The sequence below is a fragment of the Ochotona princeps genome, chromosome 4 (genome assembly GCF_030435755.1).
Source record: "Ochotona princeps isolate mOchPri1 chromosome 4, mOchPri1.hap1, whole genome shotgun sequence".
Lineage (NCBI taxonomy): Eukaryota > Metazoa > Chordata > Mammalia > Lagomorpha > Ochotonidae > Ochotona > Ochotona princeps.
Window position 1 is genome coordinate 105327164 of NC_080835.1, and position 26328 is coordinate 105353491.

The 26328-nt window shown below is 43.7% G+C and overlaps 1 protein-coding gene across 1 annotated transcript in view; it reads left to right on the plus strand.

Annotated features, from left to right (window-relative positions):
* The first annotated feature begins 105 nt into the window (after positions 1 to 105).
* The window catches only part of NCAPD3 (non-SMC condensin II complex subunit D3), a 64201-nt gene continuing 37978 nt past the window's right edge, over positions 106 to 26328 (plus strand). Inside the window, exons 1-13 of the mRNA XM_058664091.1 lie at positions 106 to 307; positions 7559 to 7713; positions 10287 to 10449; positions 12334 to 12518; positions 13086 to 13253; positions 13362 to 13423; positions 13616 to 13700; positions 15940 to 16073; positions 18259 to 18331; positions 19788 to 19913; positions 20049 to 20301; positions 20748 to 20804; positions 21127 to 21216. Of these exons, the coding sequence (XP_058520074.1) occupies positions 244 to 307; positions 7559 to 7713; positions 10287 to 10449; positions 12334 to 12518; positions 13086 to 13253; positions 13362 to 13423; positions 13616 to 13700; positions 15940 to 16073; positions 18259 to 18331; positions 19788 to 19913; positions 20049 to 20301; positions 20748 to 20804; positions 21127 to 21216 (1615 nt within the window). The 5' untranslated portion in view covers positions 106 to 243. The remainder of the gene's footprint in view (positions 308 to 7558; positions 7714 to 10286; positions 10450 to 12333; positions 12519 to 13085; positions 13254 to 13361; positions 13424 to 13615; positions 13701 to 15939; positions 16074 to 18258; positions 18332 to 19787; positions 19914 to 20048; positions 20302 to 20747; positions 20805 to 21126; positions 21217 to 26328) is intronic.

The window sequence follows — 26328 nt, forward strand, 5'->3', positions numbered from 1 at the left end:
AGCTCAGCGGCTGGTTCCCACTTCAAAAAGACTTCCTGAGACCAGTCGGACGCACGGCCCGCCCCCCTTTTGGCGCATTCGGCGGACACCCTCAGATGATTGGTCCAGAGGAAGGAGCCTCCCTGCGCGATGATTGGCCGTGGGGCGTTCCCTCGGCTGTGATTGGCCCGCGGGGACATCTGGGGCGCGCGCGGGAGCCAGCTTTCAAAGTCGGGCGGCGGCGGCGCGCAGCGCCCGGGCATCATGGAGGCGCTGCGGGCCCTGGGCAGCGGCCTGCAGCCCTGGTGCCCGCTGGACCTGAGCCCGGGTAAGGAGACGCGGGGCGGGGCGGGGTGCGGGCTGCGGCTCCCGGGCCAGTGCCGCTCCGCGCCAGGGGCCTGCCGGGCCGACCGGAGCCACTGTCAGCCGACGGCATCACGTTCTGGGGAATCTAGCTAGGCTTGTAATGGGGGAGGGGGAGCAAAGCAGAGAGGCAGCCGTGAGGAGGAGGTACCCCGGGTCTTGTGAAAGTCCCGTGCTTGGGCGACTGCGGTTTTGAATCTTCCGACGTTATTGGGGTCCGTGCACCGATACATTTACGTGAGGAAGATCCGGGGTTCCAAATGGAGTTTCCGAAGGGGCTTGGAGGATGGGCTTCCCATTGGACCTCGCAGGGATTCCGACTGTTGAAACAGTGTTTTGCGCCCTGATGCCACAGTGTCCATTCCCGGGGATCTCTCAACCTTAGACGGTGCCGGCTGCTGTGAGCATTCCCCACCGAGGGCTACAACTGTCCCCATAACAGGCCATGCCTGTTTGCCTGTGCTGGCAAGCTGCACAGGTTTTTGGTCCCCTAAAACAACGGGAGGGAGTGAAGGAGCACTGTTTAGGATCCTTTTTTCACTCAAAGTCCAATACTGACATTGGGAATGGCTATAAGATGTTAAAGGGAGCTGAGCTGTAATCTGTTAGATGTAAAGGCGCACATAGAAAGAACAAGACCTGTAACCCAATTAACCCAAGCGTCTTTCCTGCCTTGCTCTGTGCTCTCCTCCTGGCTGGGATGGAACTTATCTGTAATCCTGACCCATGCCTGGCAGCAAGGAGAATTCCCCAGACAAGCAGCTGTAGAAAGATTTCACACCTGGACACAAACCAGGCTGGGAATGGGAACCCGGAAGTACTTACCCTGCAGCCCTGCACGGCCTGAGGTGGGTTCCGGGTGCTGGGTACCGTGGGACTAGGCAGCATTGAGATGCTGGAGCAAGTACTCTAGATCCTGTCCATGTTGGCTGAGGGTCAAAAACCACCCTGAGAATGAAGAAAAACCACGTTTATTGGTAGCAAAATAGGATTATAATCTGGGAAAACACAGATTTGGGCAGTTTTGAAGACAAGGTGGTGCCTGCCTTGAAACCTAAGATCACCTGGTCAGGGGGAGGGGAGCGGTGACGTCATTGGCTATTCAGGAATTGTGGTGGGCTATTACCTAAAAGCAAGTTGTCTTGTGAGAAGGGTTGGTCTGGTGTTGCTAGGAAATCCGGGGGAGGTGAGGTTAGCATAGGCAGTGAAATGCAGGCAGTGGAGTTGAAAGTTTCAGTGGTGGACCTGCGCGGAACCCAATTTAACATGTGCTCCCAGCCCGATCTTCAGTGCCCCTCATGCCTGCTGCTACGTTGTGATTTTTCTCCCATGTCCCTTCTTGTCGTTCAGATCTTAAACATATCTCTATTAGACCATAACGGTAATTTTAATGAAAGTTTAGTGACAAGTCCTAGCCAGAGTTAATTATGAATTCATCGATTCGGAAGAATTTCTCAGACTGAGACACAATCAAGTATCATGTGAACGAATGAAACGGATTCCCAGAGCCGGCGAAATGGTAGCAGGCGAGCCACCCACTTGCGTTGTGGCATGCTGCTTCATGTTTCCTAGCAGGGGAGCTCCAGCCTTGCTTGTGGTGCTGTGGTGTCGGTTTATTCGTGGTGCTAACGTGCAGGCTGCAGCCCTCCTGGTCAGCCAGGACACCCATAGAATGCCTCTGCCACCTGCTGATGGTCACTGCTTTGGCCCGTCTCCTGCACTCTGCAGGATCACTTCCTTAAGCCTTCATGTTTGCTGTTTGTTGTCTGAGTGATGAGATCTTTGGCGTGCTGTTTGAATGCTCTCCAAGTCTAGGTTTCCAGAAGCATAACCGGCTTGAGTTGATTGGTGTCTTGCCTTTAGCACATAGAGTCCCTGTCAGGTTCCTTATCTGTGAACAGGGGTTCTGGTGTATTGCCTCCCTCATGAAGTTATGGTAGTGGTGAACGGAGCTCTTGGCACCTAGTTACGGCCCGGTACATACTCACTTCCCACCCTCCCCACACCAGCTCTGTGCTCTGATTGTTGTGTCCTTTGCAAATGGGATGTGTTCTGCACTTCCCCTTGATAAACTCCGTTTCTGGCTTAAATGAAAAATCTTCCTCACTGACTCTATCCCATACCATGCTCGCTCTAATTTTACAGTTTAGATTCTGTAAGTTACTAATTTTAAAGTTCACCTATTAAAGATACTACTCATAACTCTCCCTGGTTGGATGTCTGCTACGTTATTGTTGTCAGCATTCTGAGTTGCTCCCGAGGAAAGGGATTCATAAATGAGCAAGTTGGAGTGGTGGTCTTACTCTCTGACTGCAGCTTGATGAGCCTGATTTGTTGGTGTAAATGTTGGATGGTGAGAGCTGCTTATTCATCTTGTGTCCAGTTTTTATCCCTAGCACCTCACACAGTCTTCCCCATCGTTTTGGAATATCTGTTGAGTGAGTAATAAATTTCTTTCACCTAAGTGAAGTGGTTAGCGCAGTAGTCTTCTTTTGACAGCTGAGAAAATAAGTAATGAAGGGGTTGGTTCAAATGGAGGACGGAGTGATTTGGTAGTAATTTAAAGCAGTCAGTAGCAGAACTAGGTTTCTTCTGTTGGTAGTCCTGATCCCAGAAATGAGATCAGGAGCTCTGATGTGCTTTTTAAGATGTGCATATGAATTAAGTGGAAGACTATGAAAGAATGAAGGCGGAAAACATGCAGGGACTTTTTGTTTTTGTGGAAGGTGATAGTGACTTGTTGGTAGACAGACTCGGAACAGTGAATGAGTCATTTGTTCACTGTCCAGCAGCGATGGACTGGGTGCAGGGAGCCGATATAAGAATACATGTGGACCACTGGCTGGTGGTCAATAGCCATGGTTTATTAACATCATCACACTTTTTTTTTCAAAGATTTACTTATTTTTATTGGAAAGGGAAATATACAGAGAGGGAGATCCAGGAGCTTCTTCCAGGTCTCCCAAGGGGGCCATCCGCTACTGCTTTTCCAGGACACAGGCAGGGAGAGCTGGGTGGGAAGTGGGGCAGCCGGGATTAGAACCAGTGCCCATATGGGATCCCAGCACATGCTGTTGGGCCAGTTTTTTGAAATCCCCAGGTAATCATCAAGCCTGAAGTCCGTGCTAAGGCAGAAAGGTGATTTATTCAAACAAACCTAGGTCTCCCAGCCACCTCCCCCAGCCCAGCATGGCTGGGCGGGGGAGAGGCAGCCGCTGCAGGATCCCCAGGAATAGCCAACAGCGAGCGCGCGAGCCAGAGAGAGCCCCCTAGAGCGCAAGCCCCCCAGTTTTTATACATTTCAGGCTATTAATTATACAGTCATGATCTAGCAGGCTTCTGTTGGTGGGTTTGAAACTAGCAACTTTCAAAAAGTACAAATCGATGAGCTATAGGGCTGTGGATCTTATCAAACACCAGGTACTTTGAGGAGTGGTCTGCCTAGGTGACCTGCCAGGTGTCCTGCTGGGTGTCACCTAGCCTATCAGGGCTGGAGTTCACACAGCCCCCAGTCAAGCCATTAAGGCGGAATCACAAAAGGCAGAAAACTTCCAGGTTCTTCAATGCAAGGCGAGGACTTTAGCCATTAGGCTACAGTGCCAGACTCAGTATCTTCAGACTTTTTAAAGACAGGTGATCAGTAGGCGTCAGGGAGGAGGTTTAAGGAATTTACCTTTCAACAGCAAGCAGTAGTCCCCTAAAACACAATTTGTTGGTCTAGCAGGTTCCTTTCCTCTGTCTGTAAATTCCTGTTCCCCTGCCTGGGGGAAGAAGCACCTCTCTTTGATCTGTTATCTAAACCTGCAGACTCTTGCCCACTCATTTCCATAGTAACTGCTCCCAGGGTATTGCAGCTAGCTTTGGCTCCGCACTGGCAAGGATTCCCAAAGTCCTTTCTTTGATCAATTATTTTCTTAAAGATCTGATCAGTTATACTCCTACAGCCATTAACTAAAGCATATTAGTTTAAAAGTTCATGGAAAGATTTCTTTTGAGCTGAAGTATCTTGCATTCTTGCACACTTTTTCCATTGACTCTCAAGGCCTACCATCATTTTTCATTTTAGTTGTTTTAATCAATTTAAAAGATTATGCATACAGGGCCCGGCGGCGTGGCCTAGCAGCTAAAGTCCTCGCCTTGAAAGCCCCGGGATCCCATATGGGCGCCGGTTCTAATCCCGGCAGCTCCACTTCCCATCCAGCTCCCTGCCTGTGGCCTGGGAAAGCAGTTGAGGACGGCCCAATGCATTGGGACCCTGCACCCGTGTGGGAGACCTGGAAGAGGTTCCAGGTTCCCGGCTTCGGATTGGCGCGCACCGGCCCGTTGCAGCTCACTTGGGGAGTGAATCATTGGAGGGAAGATCTTCCTCTCTGTCTCTGCTCCTCTGTGTATATCTGGCTGTAATAAAATGAATAAATCTTTAAAAAAAAAAAAGATTATGCATACAGACCAAAGTCCCCAGTGAAAGAATTTAATACATCCTAACAGTAAGATGATGGACTCCCTGACAATGTCCATCCCTACACTGTCGGGAAACACTTCAATAATAGCGTGATGGACTTGTGACTGTTCATGAAGGACATCCATTGTAAAACTAGAAGGGAAATCAGTGCTTGGGGAAGGGCACGGGCAACCCCAAAGCCTATGGAACTATATCATTAAACAAAAGAAAATATTTTTAAATGTAAAAAAAGAAAAAAGATGATTCTTGAATTAGGACCTACCTGTTAGCATCTTCCGCTTGAAACACATGCAGCTCTGTCTGTCCCTAGGATTTGATGGACTTGGGTAAGTATACCTGTGGGCGTCTCTCTTCTTGAGACTTGTATAAATGCAGGGGAAGTTGCTAAAAGAAGACGGGGAGGTTGCTGACATCATCAGAACTGGGTGGGAATGAGTCTTGAGCACCTGCAGCGTGAGCCTGTAAGAGAAAGGAGTCATTTGTTGTTCGTTGGCCACAACAGCTGTGATAGCTTCCCTCCATCGTCTGGTTTCTCCTGTGGGTCCTTGGGGTGGTGCTAAGGAAATTCAGCACCTCACCTTTTTTGTTTTGCCCCTCAATGGCAAAGTGGCTTCTTTTGCAAGATTTTTTCTCTTGTCTCCATTGTCTCTTGACTTAATTTGAATTTATTTATTTTTATGAGATGCTAAACATTGTGCATGGTTCATCTGTAGTCCCCAGTCTGTGTTCTCATTGAACACATGTGAATGAGAACTGGGCTCCAGTACTCTTTTGTTAAGATGCTGATAGTCTTTTCTGCTCACAGGAACAAACAAGTCAGCATATAAGAAGTTTTCACTTTGAAGTTTATTCAACAAGTGTTAAATCCACTGTGAAGAGTGACCATTTTTGACCTTCCTTCCTTTCTGCTGGCTCCTTTCATCTTGATCTCTTGCCTGTAACATGCTGAGTCTCCTTCTAGAACATTTGCTGGCTATTATTACCTACACCTTGTGAAGCCGTAGAGGCTCAGGAGTGTTACCAGTGAGATAGCTGAAGTCATACAGGTGATTTTGAGGAAGACTAAAAATCAGGGCTAATGGCTGCCTTCCTAGTTAGATTTGATGCTACTAGAGAGAGTAATTGTAAACAAGGCATAAGAAAAAATGAGGTGTTTTGCTGTTGTCTAGAGTGAGCATTAACCCATTGCCAGAGCGTTCTGCTGATCTCTTAGCAAGGCTGCAGTGGCTGCCGCTGCTCTCCAAACTCTGCGATCCCAAGTGCAACAAGAAAAGCATACCAGAAAGTAAATCAAGAAAGGTAAAGGCCCGGGAAGATATCTGGGGGCTGGGACCCAAAAGGGCAAAGACAAAGTCCAGGAGAAACTTGGTAACCTACTCCTGTTTGATAAGGCTGCTTGTGATTGCCCCTAAGGAAGGTTCCAGCTGTAAGTTATAATCCTGGCTGGGACCTCTGAGAGAGACCGGAGATTGTTGAGGGCAGTCCTGCAGGAGTGCGCCAGCTGCCGCTGAAGATGCATAAACACATCCAACCAGTTTTACATTGGGAGACAACACTTTATCACATGAAGAATGCATTGGAAATGTAAAGATAAACCGAGATGCTTGCAGGTCTTCCTTCAGACAGCACATTGTGTGCCTTTGGATGGAGTGTGTGAGAGCCACGTACGATGCAAGAGCTCTTCTCCAGGATCAAAGTCCAGTGATAAACTATGATGGAAAGATTGTGTTCTAAGAAAGATGGAGCTTGTTAGCTGTGCCTTTTCCAAATTCACTATAGGGATCAAAATTATGCTAGAAAGATTGGGCCCAGTACGGTAGCCTAACAGCTAAAGTCTTTGCCTTGCACACCTGGGATCCCATATGGGCGCAGGTTCTAATCCCAGCAGCCCTGCTTCCCACCCAGCTCCCTGCTTGTGGCTTGGGATAACAGTCAAGAAAGGCCCAATGTCTTGGGACTCTGCACTCACGTGGAAGCCCTGGAAGAGGCTCCTAGCTTTAGATCGGTGCAGCTCTAGCCAATTGCAGCCACTTAGGGAGTGAATCAATGGACGGAAGATCTTCCTCCCTGTCTCCTCCTCCTCTCTGTATATCTGACTTTCCAATAAAAATAAAATCATTAAAAAATTCTGCTAGGAAAGTGGAGGCTCTCTGTCTCTTTTCTCTCATGCACTGCCCAATTTCCCATAATGAGTGATCAAATATTTAAAGACTGTTAGTTTGAAGAAATATCTGATGAGTAGTTTGAGATGTCCACATATTTCCCTCTAGTCCTAATTTTAGGTAGATGGGACAAAACCAAGCATTGAAGTGTGGTTGGTTAGAGAAGTCAGAGTAGGAGATTGACCAGGACAGCAGTTGGAACGCTGCATTATTGTCACCGTACATTCTGCATCGGCGTGCTCTGGCATCCCTGTGGGTCGGCCGTAGTTGGAATCTCTCAGGGACGTGGTGTTTCTTTGGTAGTACGCTGCATCGCTGTCCCAGGGGTCAGGTGTCACGAGGAGCATCGGCAGCCACCTTTTTCTTCTCCTGATGGAGTATGTAAGGAAGCCTGGTCATTAAGTGTTGGTCAGGTGTCATTCCCCACAAGTATCTAAAAAGGGTTCCTACAGTGTTTTTAGAAGGTAACTAACCCAATAGCTACATGTCAGGGTTTTAAGAAAGAAAAAAGATTTCTTTTCTGCTTTCTTTAATTATGCTAAGCCAATATTAATATTGAGTATTTCATTAAACTCATTGCATTTTTCCTTAGAATGGGTGGACACCGTGTGGGAATTGGACTTCACCGAAACGGAGCCTTTGGATGCCAACATCGAAGCAGAGATCATTGAGACTGGGTTAAATGCATTCACAAAACTGTATGAAAGTCTTTTGCCCTTTGCCACTGAAGAGCACAGGTCCACAGAGGTAAAGATAAACAAATAAAATAAACCTAACATTGGTAAGCCCTAAAATAGTGAACCACACTGTGAAAAAACATGCTCCCGGAGAAGTGCAGGTACGACCTATGGGGCCATACAACAGGGAACGCAGAGGAGGTACGGCCTATGGGGCCATACAACAGGGAACGCAGAGGAGGTACGGCCTATGGGGCCATACAACAGGGAACGCAGAGGAGGTACGGCCTATGGGGCCATACAACAGGGAACGCAGAGGAGATATGGCCTATGGGGCCATACAACAGGGAACGCAGAGGATTGGGAAAAAGAAAATGGCCCTGTTTTCACAACGGGTAGAAAGTTAATAGCAGAAATTAGGATTGTAGGGTTTTCTTGGTGCAGGAACAACACAGTGGGTATGCAGGGAGTGTTGAAAATTGTGAGTCATGTAGCATGAGCATGCAGAGTTTTGAAATGATGGTGGGAAGTAGACTAAGAGTAGACCATAGAGGTCAGCTTTAGAGTTTTCATATTTTTAATAGGGCATTAATTATCTGTGAGGTAAGCATCATGAATTTACTCACTCATTTAATCCTTACAACCAGTTCTGTGTGGAGGAAGCTATATAAGCAAAAGACTTTGGGCATGTAAAAAAGTGCATTTTAAAAAGAGCGTTCTTGGACATAGATGGGCTGAAGCAGGGTGAAAAAAAATTTAGGGAAATCCCTTGGAGATTATGTTGGTCGTCTAGATGTTAAGAATATTAATGGTGTAGCATGGAGTTGCAGCTGTGGAAGTGGGAAAGCTGAAAACACTAGAGACATTTTGGGGGTTAAAATCAACAGGTTTTTGTAAACTAGTGACCTTTATCAGCTAGCTAAGAGATGGTGTAAAGTGGAAAGAAAACTGGATATAGAAAGTGCTTGAAAGACGTCAAGCCTCCCCAAAATTTCCGAGGGAGGAAGAGGATGGTTTTGTTAACCAAGGGAGCAATATGGGCAAGTATCTGATTTTCAGCTTTGGCATTTGGGACTGTTAGGACATGCTTGGGAGGTATAATAGACAGAAGCAGTGTTGGAGTAGAATACCAGAAGAGTCCTGTGGGAGAAGAGAGGAGGTCCTGGCCAAGGGACCGGTCAGGTGGAGGCCTGTGCTTGGATGCTCCATGGCAGAGGAGGTAGGTGCAAGTGGCATTAGTAGTGAGGATGTCTTTACAGTGTTGCTGTAAAGACAGGATAAGAAGCTTCATAATGAAGAAGGGGGTACAGATGTGGCGTGAGATACGAATTGTGGGTGATCACAGTAGCTACCACGTGCTTCAAGGAAGTAGGAAGTTCAGGATCTGGTTTCTTGAATCCTCGAGTCATAGTGTATTATTATTTTTTTAAAAGATAAGGATAAGTCATATTTAGTAATCGCTATCTTTAGCTTACAAGAATTATCAATATCCTCTTCCAAATTAATCAAATTGTTGCTTCTATTGTAGAGTTTATTTTCTGTCTAATCCTTGGCTACTTTTGAAAAATACGGGGGGAAAACCTTCAGGTGTTTACTTTCCTGCTCCCATTGCCCGTAACCTGTAGGACATGTAGAAACTGCTCTGGAGCAGGTGTAGTGGCTCAGGGAGTCAGCTGCCTCTTGGGAGTCGTGTCCTGTCTTTGCTCCCAATGCTGCTTCCTGTTTGCAGGGCAACATGTGATGGCCCTAGTGCTCAGGTCCCTGTGACCTGTGGAGTTCCTGGCTCCTGGCTTGGGCCTGGTGCAGTACTGGCTGCTATAGGCTTTTGGGACATGAGCCGACAGAAGATACGTGTCTCTCATTATCTCTGTCTTCCCCTCTCCCTCTGTCATTCTTTCTTTCAAATCGATGAGTCAGTAAACCCTAAAGAAAGAAAGTGCTCTAAGTTGCTTAGTAATTAGTGATGAGTGGATTCAGATACATCTCACATACATAAAGGAATAACACTTCTGAGTAGTATAAAAGGTATCAAAATGTTCATGTCATTTGAAGCCATTAAAAAAAAATACTTATTTTTACTGAAAAGGCAGATTTATAAAAAGGAGGTTAGACAGAAAAATCTTACATCTGCTGGTTCTCTCCCCAAATGACCACTGAGCCAATCTGAAGCCAGGAGCTTCTTTCTCGTCTCCCATATGGGTTCAGGATCCCAAGGCTTTGAGCCATCATCTGCTGCTTTCCCAGACCATAAAGAGGGAGCTAGATGGGACATGAACTGGGGTCTATATAGGGTGACTGTGCTTGGAGGTGGAGGATTAGTCAATGAAGCCATCATGCGAAAGACTAGCCAAAAGAAGCCATAGCTTTTGAGAAGTATATATGTTTCAGACTTACAAAAAGGGTTTTTTGTTTGTTTGTTTTTCTGAAAAATGGGTAAATTTCTTACATGCTTAGTTGCTTTACAATTTTGGATAACACATTTATAGGTTTTATGTTTTTGTTGTAGACCTTCTGAAGATTTAACATTAGGAGCCAGTTTGGTATATTCCTGCGGTGTAAGGCATTAAGTGTGTATACAAGTAAAAATAGGAGATTTGTCCATTTCGCTAATGTCTGGCTTTTATGATTTATCTTCATCCTTAGAGCATTTGGACCTTCTTCATTGAGAACAATATCTCCCACAATGCTTTGGTGGCATTATTCTATCACTTTGTTCAAACAGTCCATACGAAAAGTGCCAGTGTGCAGTACCGCGAGTATGGCCTTCATGCTGCTGGGCTTTATTTCTTGCTGCTAGAAGTACCAGGTGTGTATACAGCTGGCCCTCTCTATCAGTGGATTCAGTGAACTGTGGATTGAAAAGTATTAAGGAAAAGAAGTTACATCGTTGCTGGTAAATACCAGGTGGTGTGCGCTGTAATGGCTGGTTGTACCCCGCAAGTGTTTAGGCGACTTCTTGTCGCTGTTCATACAGGGCAATGTAATAACTACTCACATATGATTTATGTCTTACGAGGCATAAGTAATCTAGGGATGATTTAGGTTATGCAGGAGGATGTACGTAGGCGCTATGCAAATGCTGTGCATACTGTATAAGGGATCCGGGGTGGTGGTGGTAACATCTGGCTATCTTTTTACTGTAGGTACCTTTCTTCTGAAGTCTGATTATGCCTCAGATGTTTCAATATCTCTCCGCTCTGACTGGCCAAAATTTTACCTTGTCTCAGCCTTGTGTGAAATGTAGGAATATTGCGCCCTTCGTTTCTTCTAGATAGTTCTTCGTCCATGTGGCCCAGGCATGCATAGCTTATATTCACCCTTGTATGGAGTTTTGGAATTCTTGTGTGTGAGTGTCTGATCCCTCCCTTCCAGCTCTTCAGACATTCCATCTGTTTCTACCTTTCTGCCTCTGCTTTCAGATCATCACCGTGTGCTTGGATTCGCCATTTCTCCTGCACTGTCCAGAAACTGCCTGTAGTTACAGAACTGGGGAAAATTTCAGTTTTTGTTTGCCCTCTGTGGGGGCTTATCTTTCTTTGGTTGCCTGCTGCCCAATGTATTTTGATGGTTCTTTTAGAAATTTTTGTTTAGCTTTAGAGTTGTTCATAGCAACAGGGAATGTACAAAACAAATTACTACTTCATGGCCAGATAAGAAATCTTTTTACAGCTACTTGTAGCTCAGATTCTGATATGACCTAAAAAACACGTCATTAGGGAACTTCGCCGTCGGTCAAACACCCTAGAGTTCCTCTTACTAAGCCTTGGTGTCCTAGGCCAGATGTCCACCACAGCCTCCTGATGTAGTCAGTAGACACAGAGACCATGAGATGCGCAACCTGATGATGACACAACCTTGTATGGCATAACACTTCTCACCGGGAGCTTTGTTTTTCTAAGCATGCATTGTGAAATAATGCAGAAAAATAAACCAGTAGTGAGGACTTTTATCATCGCCAGTAGCATTCTGTGTTGTATAGTACGTGTGCCCCCGTGTGACTGGGGGGCACACGTTTGTTTACACTAACATCTCTACATGCATAGGAGTCTTCTATTGTGGTTGGTTTTACCATGGCTGTGATGCCTCATGGTGACTCACATGATGGGAAATGTTCAACTGCGTTGTAGTCTCTTGGAATCACACGGACTGATGCATTGTTACTGTGAGGCTGGACGCAGCAGGGTGTGGGCCTGAGTCCAAGTTGGAATGAGTCCTTGGATCATGCTGAACTTACCAGGAATACCTGGATTGCCCTACAGGAACCACTCCCCAGGATGAAAGTCCTGCTGCAGGACACTTGCATGCTCAAACAGAGGAGCTGCTGCCTTCTCCCACCCCTTGAACCTAAAATGTACACCCTAGGTAGCCATTTTCCTCACACAATCACCCCACAGGGAAGTGATCCCAGGCCATCTCCCACCAGGGAGCAGACAGTCAGATTTTCCCCTGCCTAGAATAAAAGCTTCTTTTTCTTGTCGAAGTAGCCTGAGTGTCTCTGAACTAAACAGTTACACAGTACGTAACTGTATTTATTTCTGATTATGTAATGTTGCTCATTCCTAAGGCCTAAGTTGAGAATGATGCTTTTCTACTGACAGTTCAGTTATTCAGAGTTAGTGAAAAGCATGGTTTTGGGGAGGTTGGGGGTTGTTGTTGTTTTGGATTTTTAGCTGTTTACTTTTATGAACAGGCAGTATAGCCAATCAAATTTTCCACCCGGTGATGTTTGACAAGTGCATTCAGATTCTAAAGAAGAGCTGGCCTCAAGACTTTAATTCAAGTCGGAAAAGAAAGAAAGAACAGCCTAAAAGCTCTCAGACTAATCCAAGGGGAAGCCGAAAAAGAGGAAAACCACTCAGGAAAGAGGACATTGAGGTGAGACGGGACCGGAATAATCAAGCATCTCTACTGATACGTGATTTTGTTTGTTTGTTTGTTTGTTTGTTTTCAAGTTTGGCTTTTTACCAGATAGATTTGAGACATCGTGTTTGTAACCAAAAGGACCAGATTATCACCAGATTTGAAATTGGACTTAGTTCTCTCTTGGGTGTCCATATTCTCACCTTTCAACCTCCTGGGTCATCTCTTCCCAGCTTTGTTATTTGTGTTTGAAACACGCTGATAAATTTGCCACATTGCTGTCTTTAGAGAGGAGGGTTGAAGTGTTCTGAGTGTTGATGTCCACTCGGGATCTTATGTGTCGTGCTAAGATAACAGACTTGTTGATGTAAAACTTCCCAGAAACACAGGAATTCTTGGTGACTGGAAGCTAGCGCAGAGGTCAGTTAGTCTGATGATTTACTGTTGTAGCCATGGGGACTGGGGGCCTAGATCACCCAGGGACCTGGTCACCGTCAGGTCACCCCAGTCACCCAGGTCCTATCTGGGGTTGGGTAACTGAAACCTTTAGCACAGTCATTTCCACATATCTTCTTCTTCTAGATGGATGAAACTATAAAAGAAGAAGAAGATGAGGAGAATATTTGTTTTTCTGCACGGGACCTTTCACAAATTCGAAATGCCATTTTTGACCTTCTAAATAATTTTTTGAGGCTCCTTCCCAAGTTTTCCCTGAAGGAAAAGCCACAATGTATACAGAATTGTGTAGAGGTAAATAAAAATTCCAGAAACCTTGGGGGTAGCCTCAACGGCCAGAGATGATGGTTAATATTTGCTGAGGAAGAAAAATCAGACCTCTTCATAAATTCTGTTTTCCAGGTTTTTGTTGCATTAACTAATTTCGAGCCAGTTCTCCATGAATTTTGTGTTACTCAAGCCAGGTGAGCCAGTGAATCCTCCAGAACTATACTTTAAAAGCAGTGTCATAGTTTTGCTTCGGAAGTATAAATGCCATCTTACCCTGACCGACACAACTCTTTAGAACTTGTTCTTTCAAATACTGCTTATAGAGATAGGGAGTATTCCACAGAGAATCATCTTCATGCTGTTTTTTTTTATCCTCCCTTCTTTAGAAGCCTCCACCTAGCAAAGTCTGTTCCAGAGCTGGCCTATCATGGATTGTATTTGCTGTGCTCCCCAGTCCATGGAGGAGATATGGTAAAGAAAACACTTCAGTTTATTTGTTGGTTGGGTTACAAGCAGATGTACCCTACAGTGGAAAGATATTAAAAACATACGATATAATGACAATTCAGTAGGACATTTTCATGATTCTGTGTTATTTGCTCAGCAAAGAACATAATGGTTTCTATTTGCTGGCTACTTTGCAATACCAACTTTATACCCAAATACTGGGACCCCTACCAAATTACTGTTACACTTCAGACAGAAAACGGAACAGCTTATTTATTGTTTTTGTGACAGTATTCACCAAATTACTGTAAAGAGAAGTGAACAGTAGTAAGATTTTCAGGTTTCCCTGAGCAAACCATGTGTGCTTTAATGTTTTGTTTAGTATTTGATTGGCCTAAGTTGATATTTTAGAGGCAGTGTGTAGATTATCATTCTTGGTTAATGTCACCTGTTTTTGTCCCCTACATTGCTTTCAGAAATTTATTTCTGGGCTCGGTGCGATAGCTCAGCAGCTAAAGTCCTAGCCATGAACGGGTCAGAATCCCATATGAGTGCTTGTTCTAATCCTGGCGGCCCCACTTCCCATCCAGCTCCCTACCAATGACCTCGGAATGCAGTTGATGATGGTCCAAAGATTTGGTACCCTGCACCCACGTAGGAGACCCTAGCTCCTAGCTTCAGATTGGCTCAGCTCCAGCTGTTGCGGCCCGTTGGGGAGTGAGCTAGTGGATGGAAGATGTTCTTCTCTGTATATCCGCCTTTCCAATAAAAATAAATCAATCTTTAAAAAAATTTATTTCTGTGAAATGCAGAGGCAGTTACAGCAATTGCAAACATCTGGGGAATAAGCCAGCCACATGAGCTCTTCCTTGTTTCCTCTTCCTTCCCCAAGTAAAGGGTAAATAAATCATAGTTTGATGACAGCGATTTTAAGGTGCTGCAAGTCTCTGTACACATTCTCTCTCTACCACTTCCTAGCGATGTGTTCTTGAATGAATTACTTAACCTGTGAAAGCCTCAGAATTCATACCTAGACAGAAAAGATTTAAAAAATCTTACTTTCTTTTTAAGTTTGTCCTAAGTTTAAATGAAATTATACCTGTCAAGAGCTGAACAGAATGCACAGTTTAAGAAATGTTTGCTATTTTCTAATTTATTATATCCTTATCACTTCTGTGTGCTTGAAATATAAATGCGATAGAATTCAGAATGATGCCTTTCATCCCCAGTGCCTTTTTTGTACCAGTATATGGTGTAGTGCACTGAGCTGCTGTCATCCCATATGGGCACCTGCTCATTCCCATCTGCTCCACTTCTTACCCATGGGAAAGCAGTGGAAGATGACCCCAGCATTTGGACTCCTGCCACCCACAGAAGAGACCAGGATGGCGTTTCTAGCTGTTGGTTTCAGCTGGTCCAGCCATTGCAGCCATTTGGCAGTAAACCACTGGATGGAACACTTTCTCTAATTCTGCCTTTCACACAAATAAATCATTAACTAATAATTTCCAAACTTTTTTTAAATCTTAAAAGATAAAATAACTCCAAAAATATATCCTTTTACTACATTTACTGCCACTCTAAAGATGTTCAATTTCTTAAATTGGGGAAGTATTGACTTGATAATTGCCCAGCCTCCGTTTCAGCCAGATCTTTAATTATTTAACTGTAAACTACTTTTGGGGTGTATTTTATGCAAAATCGAAATTATGCAGCACATCATACTTACATCATAGAGTTGTGAGGTTTAAAATTCAAATAGTAAAGTCCTGTATGTGTACAGAAGTTTTTAATGATATACCACAAACACTTGATTCTCAGTAAATTTTTTATGTAGTCAGTAAACTAGTCAGTTGAGTTATTTGAGATAATATAATAAAGGATGCTTGGCAAATCTAGGTCAAATGCAAGTGTCAGATGGCATTCTTCCTCTTTTTTCAATAAAGCAATGTTAGGAGCGTTGTTGCCATGTGTAAATAACAGTTCCCCATCCCACAGTTTGGGATTATAGCATGCAGGGGTGGGAGTGAAAGTGGAGTCTCTGTTTTGCCTGCAAACAGTTGTTGAACACTGTTCATGTACACTGCACTTTAACTGAATAGCTGAGAGTTGTCCAAGAAACACATCACTATGTTTAGCCAGAAATTATGTTAACCTGACTTCCTTCAGAAGGCTTGAACTAGTTTAATCTACACAGCTGTCGTTGAAGGCCTTGTTTGGATTCTTTGTCCTTCTTTAAGCTGGGTTTTCTTTCCTTTTCTAGGTTATCCGTTGTGTCTTTCAACAAATGCTAAACGTAATATTAATGTTAGAGCAAGGTGAAAAGTCTCATCGTGCTCCCCTTACCGTTACTTCCCAAGTCATCAATCGAAGAAACCACGCCGTCCAGTTTATCAGGTGAGGCACACTAATGCTGGGTTTTGGCTATCATCTGTTCTCCATTAATCAAGATTTCTGTTGCCTTAGGAGTTGGAATGTCTGGCCTCAGGGCAGTGGGAACATCTAAACAGCACTCCATGGTTCTTGTGATCCCTGTTGCTAGTACTGTGTCGGGCACTGTTAGAGAAGGAGCCTGCGAGCCCTGGGCCCAAGCCCGTCTTGGGCTGACTCCCCAGCCTGCGGGACAGCCTCTCAGGAGGGATGGATGCCCTGTCTCTGCCTGCTGGTCTGCTTCCGTCCTAAGCACTCCAGCCAGTCTGCCTTTTTCTCTACAGCTGTAGGCTTTTGTTCCTCACTACCTTTTCCTTGGTTTCTCCTACTTTTTCCATCCCTGACCTCCAACAAAAAATACTCCCTGAAGGAGAAGACTAACCTGCTTTTTCCTTTCTTATCACCATTGGTAGACGGTTTTTGTCCTCATGAACCACTCAACTTCACTTGAAAAACTCCGTGTCTGGAAACTGATGCTTGTCTTGTGTATCTGATTCCCATCCCTGGTTCATGACACTGGCTGCTGGCGGGTGCTGACCCTGGTGTTTGGGTTATTGCTGCCCATGTGGAAGAGCCACATGGTTTTCCCAGCTTCATCCCCAGTGGGCATCTGGGGAGTGAATCAGTGAAAATCAATAAGTAAAATCCAAAGTCATACCTTTAGTGTGGAAGATGTATTTGCTATGCCATCAGCTTTCTCTTCCCCTTCCTGATGGTGTAGTGTGGAGGGAGTATGTAGGTGCATGCTGTGTGTCCATACTTGCAGGAATGTATGGCAGGCAGTGTGGTGCACACCTGGGGCAGCTCTGTTGTCACCTGGTCATGGGGTAAATGTCTCTTCCTTAACAGTGTTTCTAAGCATTAAATAACTAAATATCTATCCCTCTGGAATTTTTAAGATTTGTTTTCATTTGGAAGACAGATTTACAGAGGGAAGGAGAGAAAGATCTCCCATTTACTCTCCAATGACCACAATGGGCAGAGCTGAGATGATCCAAAGCTGAGAGCCAGGAGCTTCTTCTAGGTCTCCCACATAAGCGCAAGATCCCAAAGACTTGATTCACCATCCTCCGCTGCTTTCCCAGGCGATAAGGAGGGAGCTGGATCAGAAATGGAACAGCCAAGACTCAAACCAGCACCCACATGGACTGCTGGCACCACAGGAAAACCCCTCTTTCTTTTTTAAAGCATTAAATAACTAAGGTGTTGAATGACTAAGGTGTTGAAGTTGAAATAACTAAGGTGTTTGGTTTCCCATAAGAGTTCATCATCTTGCTTGTTGCAGAGATATTCATAAAATGGTGCAAATAAACTTGGTGTTAAAAGTGAGTCAAAGGGTCCAACACAATGCCTTAGTGGCTAAGTCCTCACTTTGTAAGTGCTGGGATTCCATATGGGCCCTGGTTCGTGTCCCAGCTGCTCCACTTCCCATTCAATTACCTGCTTTAGCCTGGGAAAGAAATGGAGGATGGCCCAAAGCCTTGGGTCCCTGCACTCATGTGGGAAACCCAGAAAAAGGTTCTGACTCCTGGCTTTGGATCGACTCTGCTCCGGCCTTTGAGTCCATTAAGGGAGTGAACCAGCAGAAGGAAGATCTTTCTCTGTCTCTCCTTCTCTCTGTAAATATGATCTGTTTTTACAATAAAAATAATAAACCTTTTAAAAGATGGCCATTTTTAAAAACGTGAATCAAATTTACTCACACTGGTAAGTTCTGGGGTTGAAGTTTGGAGAATGCTACAAATGCATTAAACAAGCAGCATTTTGCTGTGATACCACCAGGTGGTACAGTATTATAGTATATTTTTATTTTTGCGTGTATCCCAAAAGGATATATTTTTATTTTAATGTAAAATTTAGTGACTGCCCTCTGAGTCTTAAAAAATTGTATTTGCATTTTGATGATGACTTGGCTAAGTAGTGATAGCTGTTTACAATTGTACATGTAAGGAACTTCATAGTTTTCCACTGACACGCTAGATCATTATTCCATTTAAACAACTCTTATAATATGAAATTAGATTGTTTTTTGCTATTTAGAATTTCTGAAACACAAGGGTAGTGGTTTTTAAGAACAGAGTCCAGGGAAATTACTGTTGTGTTGTAATAACAGGCGTGTTGTAAACAGTGCCTGTGCTTTTCTTCTCAATAGCTCACTTGTGGATGAACTGAAGGAAAGTGTATTCCCGCTGCTTCGTATCTTACTGCAGCACATCTGTGCCAAGGTACTGTTTGCCTTCATAATCATAGCAATATTTCAATGAGCAACATAAGCTTATTGAAAAGAAATGTGTGTGTTTGTGGATTAGCTACTGGGAGTAACTCTACATCATTACTAGAAGTAGTTTTTTTTAATGTTCACATGTTCTCTAGATGAAGCATTCTTACAAAGAAAAAATAAGCGTCTAGTTACACACAAATAGGGAGAACAGGTTGGTGAGTCACCACCAACAGCTAAGTCACTTTGACAGTCTTGGGTCATTTATTCCCACTTCCCTGCGTCAACACACATGCACACTGGCTTGTTTGTTTTTAAACAGTATGTGTCTCTAAAACATAGAAACTGCTTAAAAGTGGTCTCAAAATATTAACACAATTAAAAAATACACAGTAATTCCTTTATGGTGTCAGTGTTCAGACTGCTTAATGATTGCATTTATTGATTTGTGAGGCATTGTCAGAGAGAAAGGGAGAGGTGCAGACAGACCTTTCATCTGTTGGTTCCTCACTCCCCAAGTGGCCCCAAGTGGCCCCAATAACCAGTGCTGGTCCAGGCCAAAGCTGGAAGCCTGGAACTGCATCCCGATCTCCCACATGGCTGGCAGAATCCCAGCCATTTGGGTGTTGTTTGGCTGCTTAGCAAGACAAACAGTGCAACTGAAACAGTGCAGCCCGGACCTGAGACCTTGGCCCTGATGTATGGGTGTATGGGAAGCCACTGCTATAGCAGACTCCTAACCCAGTATGCCATGACACGGGCCCCTCCTATGTCCTCTTAACAACCATTTAGACAGGTGGTTCTTTTTTTTTTTTTTTTTTTAAGATTTATTTTTATTACAAAGTCAGATATACACAGAAGAGGAGAGACAGAGAGGAAGATCTTCCATCCGATGATTCACTCCCCAAGTGAGCCGCAACGGGCCGGTGCGCGCCGATCCAAAGCCAGGAACCAGGAACCTCTTCCACGTCTCCCACACGGGTGCAGGGTCCCAATGCATTGGGCCATCCTCGACTGCTTTCCCAGGCCACAAGCAGGGAGCTGGATGGGAAGTGGAGCTGCCGGGATTAGAACCGGCGCCCATATGGGATCCCGGGCGCATTCAAGGCGAGGACTTTATTTGCTAGGCCACTCCGCCGGGCCTATAGACAGGTGGTTCTTAACTTGAACCCTATAGACCATAAGAGTTCATAAGCTCTGAAATTATATCTTAGGTTTCTATATGTGCTTTTCTGGGTCAAGGGTTTGCAGATTTCTTAACAGCTTCATTTCTGAATGTCTTAATGCTGAAGCTTTCCATTATTTACATATATTTAAAGACTGATGAAAGAATACCAACTGACCAAATTTCAGCCTGTATTACCGTGTGTTTCAATAGTCCTGCAAGTCGATATTAGCTAGACAGCTTTTCTCATTTTTTGTTTTAGGTGATTGATCAATCAGAGACTCATTTTTTGTTTTAGGTGATTGATAAATCAGAGAATCGGACCTCTGCAGCCCAAGCCCTGGTCCAGCTGCTCAGTAAACTGCCTTGCGAGGAATATGCTACATTTATTGCCTGGCTTTACAAATATTCGCGAAGTTCCAAGGTAGTACATCTCTCTGAATAATCACAAGTCCTCACTCTGGAAACTTGTGATGCCAGAAAAATCTGAATGCAGGGGAAGGGTCCCCTTGGCTCTTCATCCTATCTGATGGGGATTCTTCTCATCTTGCTTTCCTAGATCCAACACCGAGTTTTTACCCTTGATGTTGTCTTAGCTGTTTTAGAGCTGCCTGAGAGAGAGGCAGATAATACTGTCCCCTTGGAGCATCAGAAGTACCTCAAGCATAAGTTCTTGGTTCAGGAAATCATGTTTGAGCGCTGTTCAGACAAGGCGCCGACTGTCCGCAGCAAAGCACTGTCCAGCTTCGCACACTGCCTGGAGCAGTCTGTGGCCAGCATGTCGGAGAGTTTGCAAGAACTCATGATTAGCAGTAAGTGTGGTGGCTGCTGTGAAATGAAACTGGGGCAGTGCTTGGCAAGAAAATATCTGCAAAGAAGTAATTCTTTGTTGGAATGAAAATAGCACACATTGTATGAACTAGCTTTACGTCAGAAGCTATTTTTGATATTTTTGACTGTTAAATAACTTTTTAAATAAGCAAGCCCGATGTATTTAAAAGGCCTTTTTCAAAGTATATCAAATACTCCTGTTTTAAAGATGCAGCCGTTTTCACTGTTTACTTGCATGTTGAACATTGCCAGTCTTGGGCTCGTGATCGATGGAAACAGCGTACCCAGTGAGGAGGCCATGGTCGGCTTTTGGCATTGTGGAGTCTGTTCACCTTATCTGCAAAAGGGCCTGTGTGCCGTTAGCTTCATCTGGATTACTCCGTGGACTGATAATACCATGACTTTTTCCCCTCTTACCTATTTTTAGGTTCTACAGATATAGGAACAGAGTGTCACCCCGGCACCTTGCTGAGAAATTCATCAGGTAACCAATCCACATGGTTTCAAATGTTGAATAATCATCTCTTGAAAGTTTTCCGTAGATTTTAAATGTTTTTTCGTCCTTTACATGAGGAGTCTTCCAAAAGTTCAGGTGTGTTAGGAAAAAATTATGCATGGATTTCGAAATTTTTACATCCAAATAAGCTTGTCTTTTAATTCCATGTTTCCATATATTTATATTAATATGAAAAAAATTTGAAGTTCATTTTAATAATGTAACTTAAATGAGCAAAATGTCATACTGACATTATTGAAAGTATAAAATATGTTCTTACCTTAATGATTGTGCCTTCTGTGTTTTCAAGTTTTTTCTTCTCAAAGGCAGCTCCTTAACCCTTCTCATCCCTCCGAGGAGACCAGCGTGAGTGGCAGTGGTGAACCTGTTGGATCCAGGGGTATGTTAGATTTTAGCAAAGAGAGATGGATAGTACTGTTGAATTTCAGACAGTTGTCAACAGACTCTAAAAGACTTGTTGGTTTCTTTGTTTTTCATGAATTCACTCTGAGAAATTGAAATCTTTTCATCTTAAATGTGGAGAAACTTCTGTTATACCTGTAACATTTTAATGTAAGATAAAGAATAATCTATATCCAAGATATTAATTGATATCAAGATATCATGGATTGATAGCCACTGTACATGTTACATAAAGGGAATATTAACATATACTTGCAGTTTCTTTTTAAATTTGTTGTGAACTATTGAGATTGCTGACAAACGAAAGAGCTCATTACCAGGAAATGTACAATAGAGATAAAATTTCTGTTGGGGGAAAAGCTCATTACAAAAAAAGTTTTTTCATTCTTTATTACTTTTGTCACCATGTCATCTTGATTGAATAAGCTATTCCAGAGTCTACATATTAATGCATGTCTGGGAACTATGGAGTCCAAGCATCCATTGAACAAGACAATTCACAGTTTAGATACAATTTCTCTTTACTGACATTGTGAGACCTTTTTTTAATGGGCTGTACATATTGCTGAAAGTACCTCATGGGCTTTTCTCCTGTGAACTTCAGCCCAAGATGCTGAACGCTGCTGCTGCCGGAACTTTGGTTGAATTATTGGGGATGTACAGATGAGCCAGGAGGGTAGAAACACCCAGAGCCCACTTCACGTCAGATTGTGTGAACTCCATCTATGATGTGAAAAAAAAAAAAAAACAGTGGAAAAAAAAAACAATAGAGATATGGGGAAATCTGGATTCTTGTGCCAACTCTGTTACTAAATAGATACATCACCTCAGGCGCTACGATTTATAAAACTTCCTGATTTCCACAACTCATGAGTTTTCCTAGAAGAGAAACTGTGTAAACAGTACAGGTCTCACCACACTAGTTAATTTGGTTAACCTATTTAGGAGCAGTTCTAACCTATTTGGAAACAGTTCTTACACTCTCCATGTCTTCTCTCAACTGCTGTTCTGAGAGTGTGGAAATACATTTAGAGAAGTGATTTTAAAACATGAGTAGTTCGATTATCACATGCCAGCCATAAAGTCCTTCCATAAACAAGGCTGGAAGACTTAGAAGTACAAGCTTGAAGACAGTGATGGAGCACATGTGACCTAAGATTAGCTGGAGAGGACCATGGGGCTAGACCCACTCCAGCAGACATTCACGAGCTGCCCCTAGACGCCAGTTATATTAAGTTTCCTCTAGTACATGATTACAAAAGATTTGAGGGTCTTGAAAAAGCAGGAAAACTTAAAATCGCAGGAACATAGTGACTAGATTAAGTCTTGTTTATTCTGTAGTGTGGAGCAGTCAGGTTCCAGGTGGCGACCTTCACGTTATCCTCAGATTAGCACTCAGTCAACTACCAGGGTTTCCATAGCAACTGGGCCAGGCTGCAGAGTGTGTATATACCTATACCTGCCTTTCTCAGGTAGCTGGGCTCCACCAGAGTGAGGTGTTCCCACTCACCTGGAGGGATTGATAACCACTCGAAGGAGTGCTTCATCTTGAGAAGACAGAAAGACACCCACTTTACCACTTGCCATGGCCTTCTTCATTCTTAGGCCTAAACATGGCAAGGCTCATGCTGACCACTAACTGTTCCCAACAGTAGATAGTGTTTCACCATGGCTTAGACAGTTTGTCCACTGCCAGTTCTGTCCAGCTTTGTACCATCTAGATAAATAGATGAGACATAGCATGTGTGTGTGTCTAGAGGATTAGCATAGTGAAGTTTATTCAATGCATGTTTATATAGATCTTAATCCCTTCCGGGCCTAGGGTCTACAGATTTAATAAAGCATAGTCACGTATATGAAGGAACACTGGAAATAGCAGATATGTATGTACAGCAGGACTTTGGACAACCAATGAGAAATGTGCATTCTTTTTTTTAAATTTACCATCATAGGCAATTTTTTGCTTCTATTTTAAGTTTTTTAATATAATTCATAGGCTCTGGGATTTCCCTCACCTCCGACTGCTTTCCCCCATATTATTACAATAGTATAGTCCTTCATAACCAGCCATTTCATCATTCTGCTACTAAAGTGTGCCCTGACATTGCTGGTGCAGACAAAAGCAGACAGTTCAGCATCCTATTGCCAAGATATATCCAACAGTTTCACTGGGAGTCCATCTTTGATTTAGAAGTAGAGCTGCCTACTGCATTGTATCTTCACAATTGGATATGATGGTCTATTATGCCGCATTATCTTTTTTTAATGAGATTTAGAGAGACAAACAAAACCACAGAGACATTCCATCTACATACTCACTCTCCAAATGCCCACAGCATCCAGAACCGGGCCCAGCCTGAGGACAGGAGCTTGGGACTTAGTCCTGGTCTCCCAAAGCTCTTTTAACCATCACCTGCTGCCTTCCAGAATATGCACCAGCAGGCAGCTGGAATCAAGTGGAGTTAGGACCTGAGCCCAAGCACTCGAAACTGGGATGTGTTAAGACCTGCTCTGTCTAATGCCAAAATTTACCTCTTTTCTAATTCCATTTTTTTCTACAGAGATTTTGAAGTTCCTTTATGTATTCATTACTGACATTACAAGTACCCTGGGACATTGGACAGGATGGGAAATTCATCGTGGTGATGAAGATATCAGTTAGGACAGTCATAGTCGGCATCAGTGTGCCTGGGTTTGGTGCCCGGTTCTGTTCCTGATGACAGCTTCCTGCTGACACACCTACTGGGAGGCAGTGGGGATGGCTTAAGAGATGAGATTCATGCCACCCACATGGGAGACCTGGAGTGCCTTGCTACTGGTTTCAGGCCAGAAGCTGTTACAGGCATTTGAAGATGAGCCAGCTGAAGACAGCTCTCCATCCCTGTTACTCCTTGTCTCTGTCTCTTTGCTTCTCAAATACATACCCATTTTTAAATTGTGTGATTATTTCATGCTTTGCATTATGCCAAGTGCTTTCTTTTCTTTGTTTTTACTTTTAATTAAGATGCAATTTATAGACCTTAAAATTTAATACTTAAAAGTATATAATTCAGTGGGTTTTTTTTGGGGGGGTGGTTTTGTCTGTTTTTTGGTTTTTTTGGTATAGTCATGGGATTGGGGGCCAGCATTGTGGCACAACAGGTTAAGTTGTTGCCTGCTGACATCCTGTATGAGCCCTGATTTGAGTCTAAGCCATTTTACTTACGCTCAAACTTCCTACTAATGTATCTCAGAAAACAAGACAAGATTGTCCATGTACACAGGTTCCTTCTTGCCACTCATGTGGGAGACACGGGAGTTCCAGGCTTCTGGCTGGAGGCAGGCCCAGCCCCGCCATTGGCTACCATTTGAGGCGTGAACTGGCAGACAAAGAATATATCTTTCTCTCTCTCTCTCTCTCTCTCTCTCTGGAAATAAATAAATATTTAAAAGAAAAATCACAGAACTGGCATTGCAATACAGCAGGTAAAACCACTGACTGTTGCAAGCATCCCCTATAGGTGCCCGTTGGAGTCCTAAATGCTGCACTTCTGATCCAGTTCCCTTTTCATGTGCCTGGAAAAGCAGCAGAAGACAGCCCAAGTCCTTGGGCCCCAGCCCCTACATGGGAAAGCAAGAAGAAGCTCCTGATTCCTGGTCTAGCCTGGCCCAGCCTTAGCCACAGTCACCATTTGGGGAATGAATCAGCAGGTGGAAAATTCTCTTTTCTGTGTCTCCCTCCATTTTTCAAATAAACAAATATAATTTTTTTTAAACCTTTAGACTGTGGAGTCTAATTCCAGAACATTTTCATCAGCTGAAAAAGGAAACCCATATTCATTAGAGGTCACTTTATACTCCCCCTTTCCTCTTGGCCCTGACGCTCGCTCACTTTCTGTTGCTATAGAATTGTCCTTTCAGGACATTTCACATCAGTGGAATACTGCGATGCGTGTTCTTCTGTGTCTAGCTTCTTTCATTTAACATGTTTTCAGAGTTGATCTATGTTAGTGTATAAATCTACAATTTGCTTCTTTTTGTGGCTGAATGATACTCCATTGCATGGATATATCATACTTAGTTTTATCCGTTTGGGTCATTTCCATTGTTTGGCTGTTGTAGGTAATCATTTTTGTGCACATTTTTGAGTGGGCATGTATTTTTACTCCATTTGAGTCTGTCTGTAGGACTGGCGGCACTTGACTATGCAGTGACTGTTTGACATGATCAGGGAATACCAAACTTTTTCACAGTGGCTGTACCACTGCATAATCCCGCTAGCAATTTATGGCAATGTCTCTGTATCCTTGCCAGTGATTGTCATGTCCATCTCTTTCACTTGTTTATAAATTGAGTCAACTCTATTTTAAAATTAGTCAATATGTTTGAGAGAGAGAAATCTTCCAGCTGCCGGTTCTCTCCGCAAATGTCCATAACAGGTACGAATGGACCAGGCCAAGGCCAGGACGCTAGAACTTCATCTGGTTTTTCCCACTAGCATGGTGTGGGCCTACAGGACATAGACCATCTTCTGCTGCCTTCCAGGCACATTAACAGGGAGCTAGGTCAGAAATAGGACAGCCAGGACTTGAACCACCATCATATGGGATGCTGGCATTGTACATGTTGGGATAACTTGCTGTGCCACAATGCAGGTACCAGCATTAAGTACCAGCATTAATGAATTTGAGACAGACCTCTGTAAGAAAGAAAAAAAAAAAAAGTGCTTCATGGCACACACCTTGTGGAAAAATTGCAATACCAAGTGAACTCAAGGCCGTAATGTAGATCTCCACTATGTAACATCCTCAACAAAAAGCAGTGAACTTATAGATAAATCACAAAGCAATGGAAAGCAAGAGTGGGAAACTGTAGGGAAGTTGTTGTATGGAGGACAGTAAATTGCAAGGTTTATGCATTCTTCTGTTGTCTTAGATGATGAGAGCCTGGGGGTGGGTGTCTGCAGTGAAGAGGAAAAGAGCTCTTTCCCTGATTGCTGTTGAATAATTGTCTTCAATCTCAAAACATTCCTGTGTTAAAGGAGGTATATTTTGAGGTGATAGTTTGTGATTTTCAAAGTTGATTCAACCCTTCCCACAAGAAGCTGGTT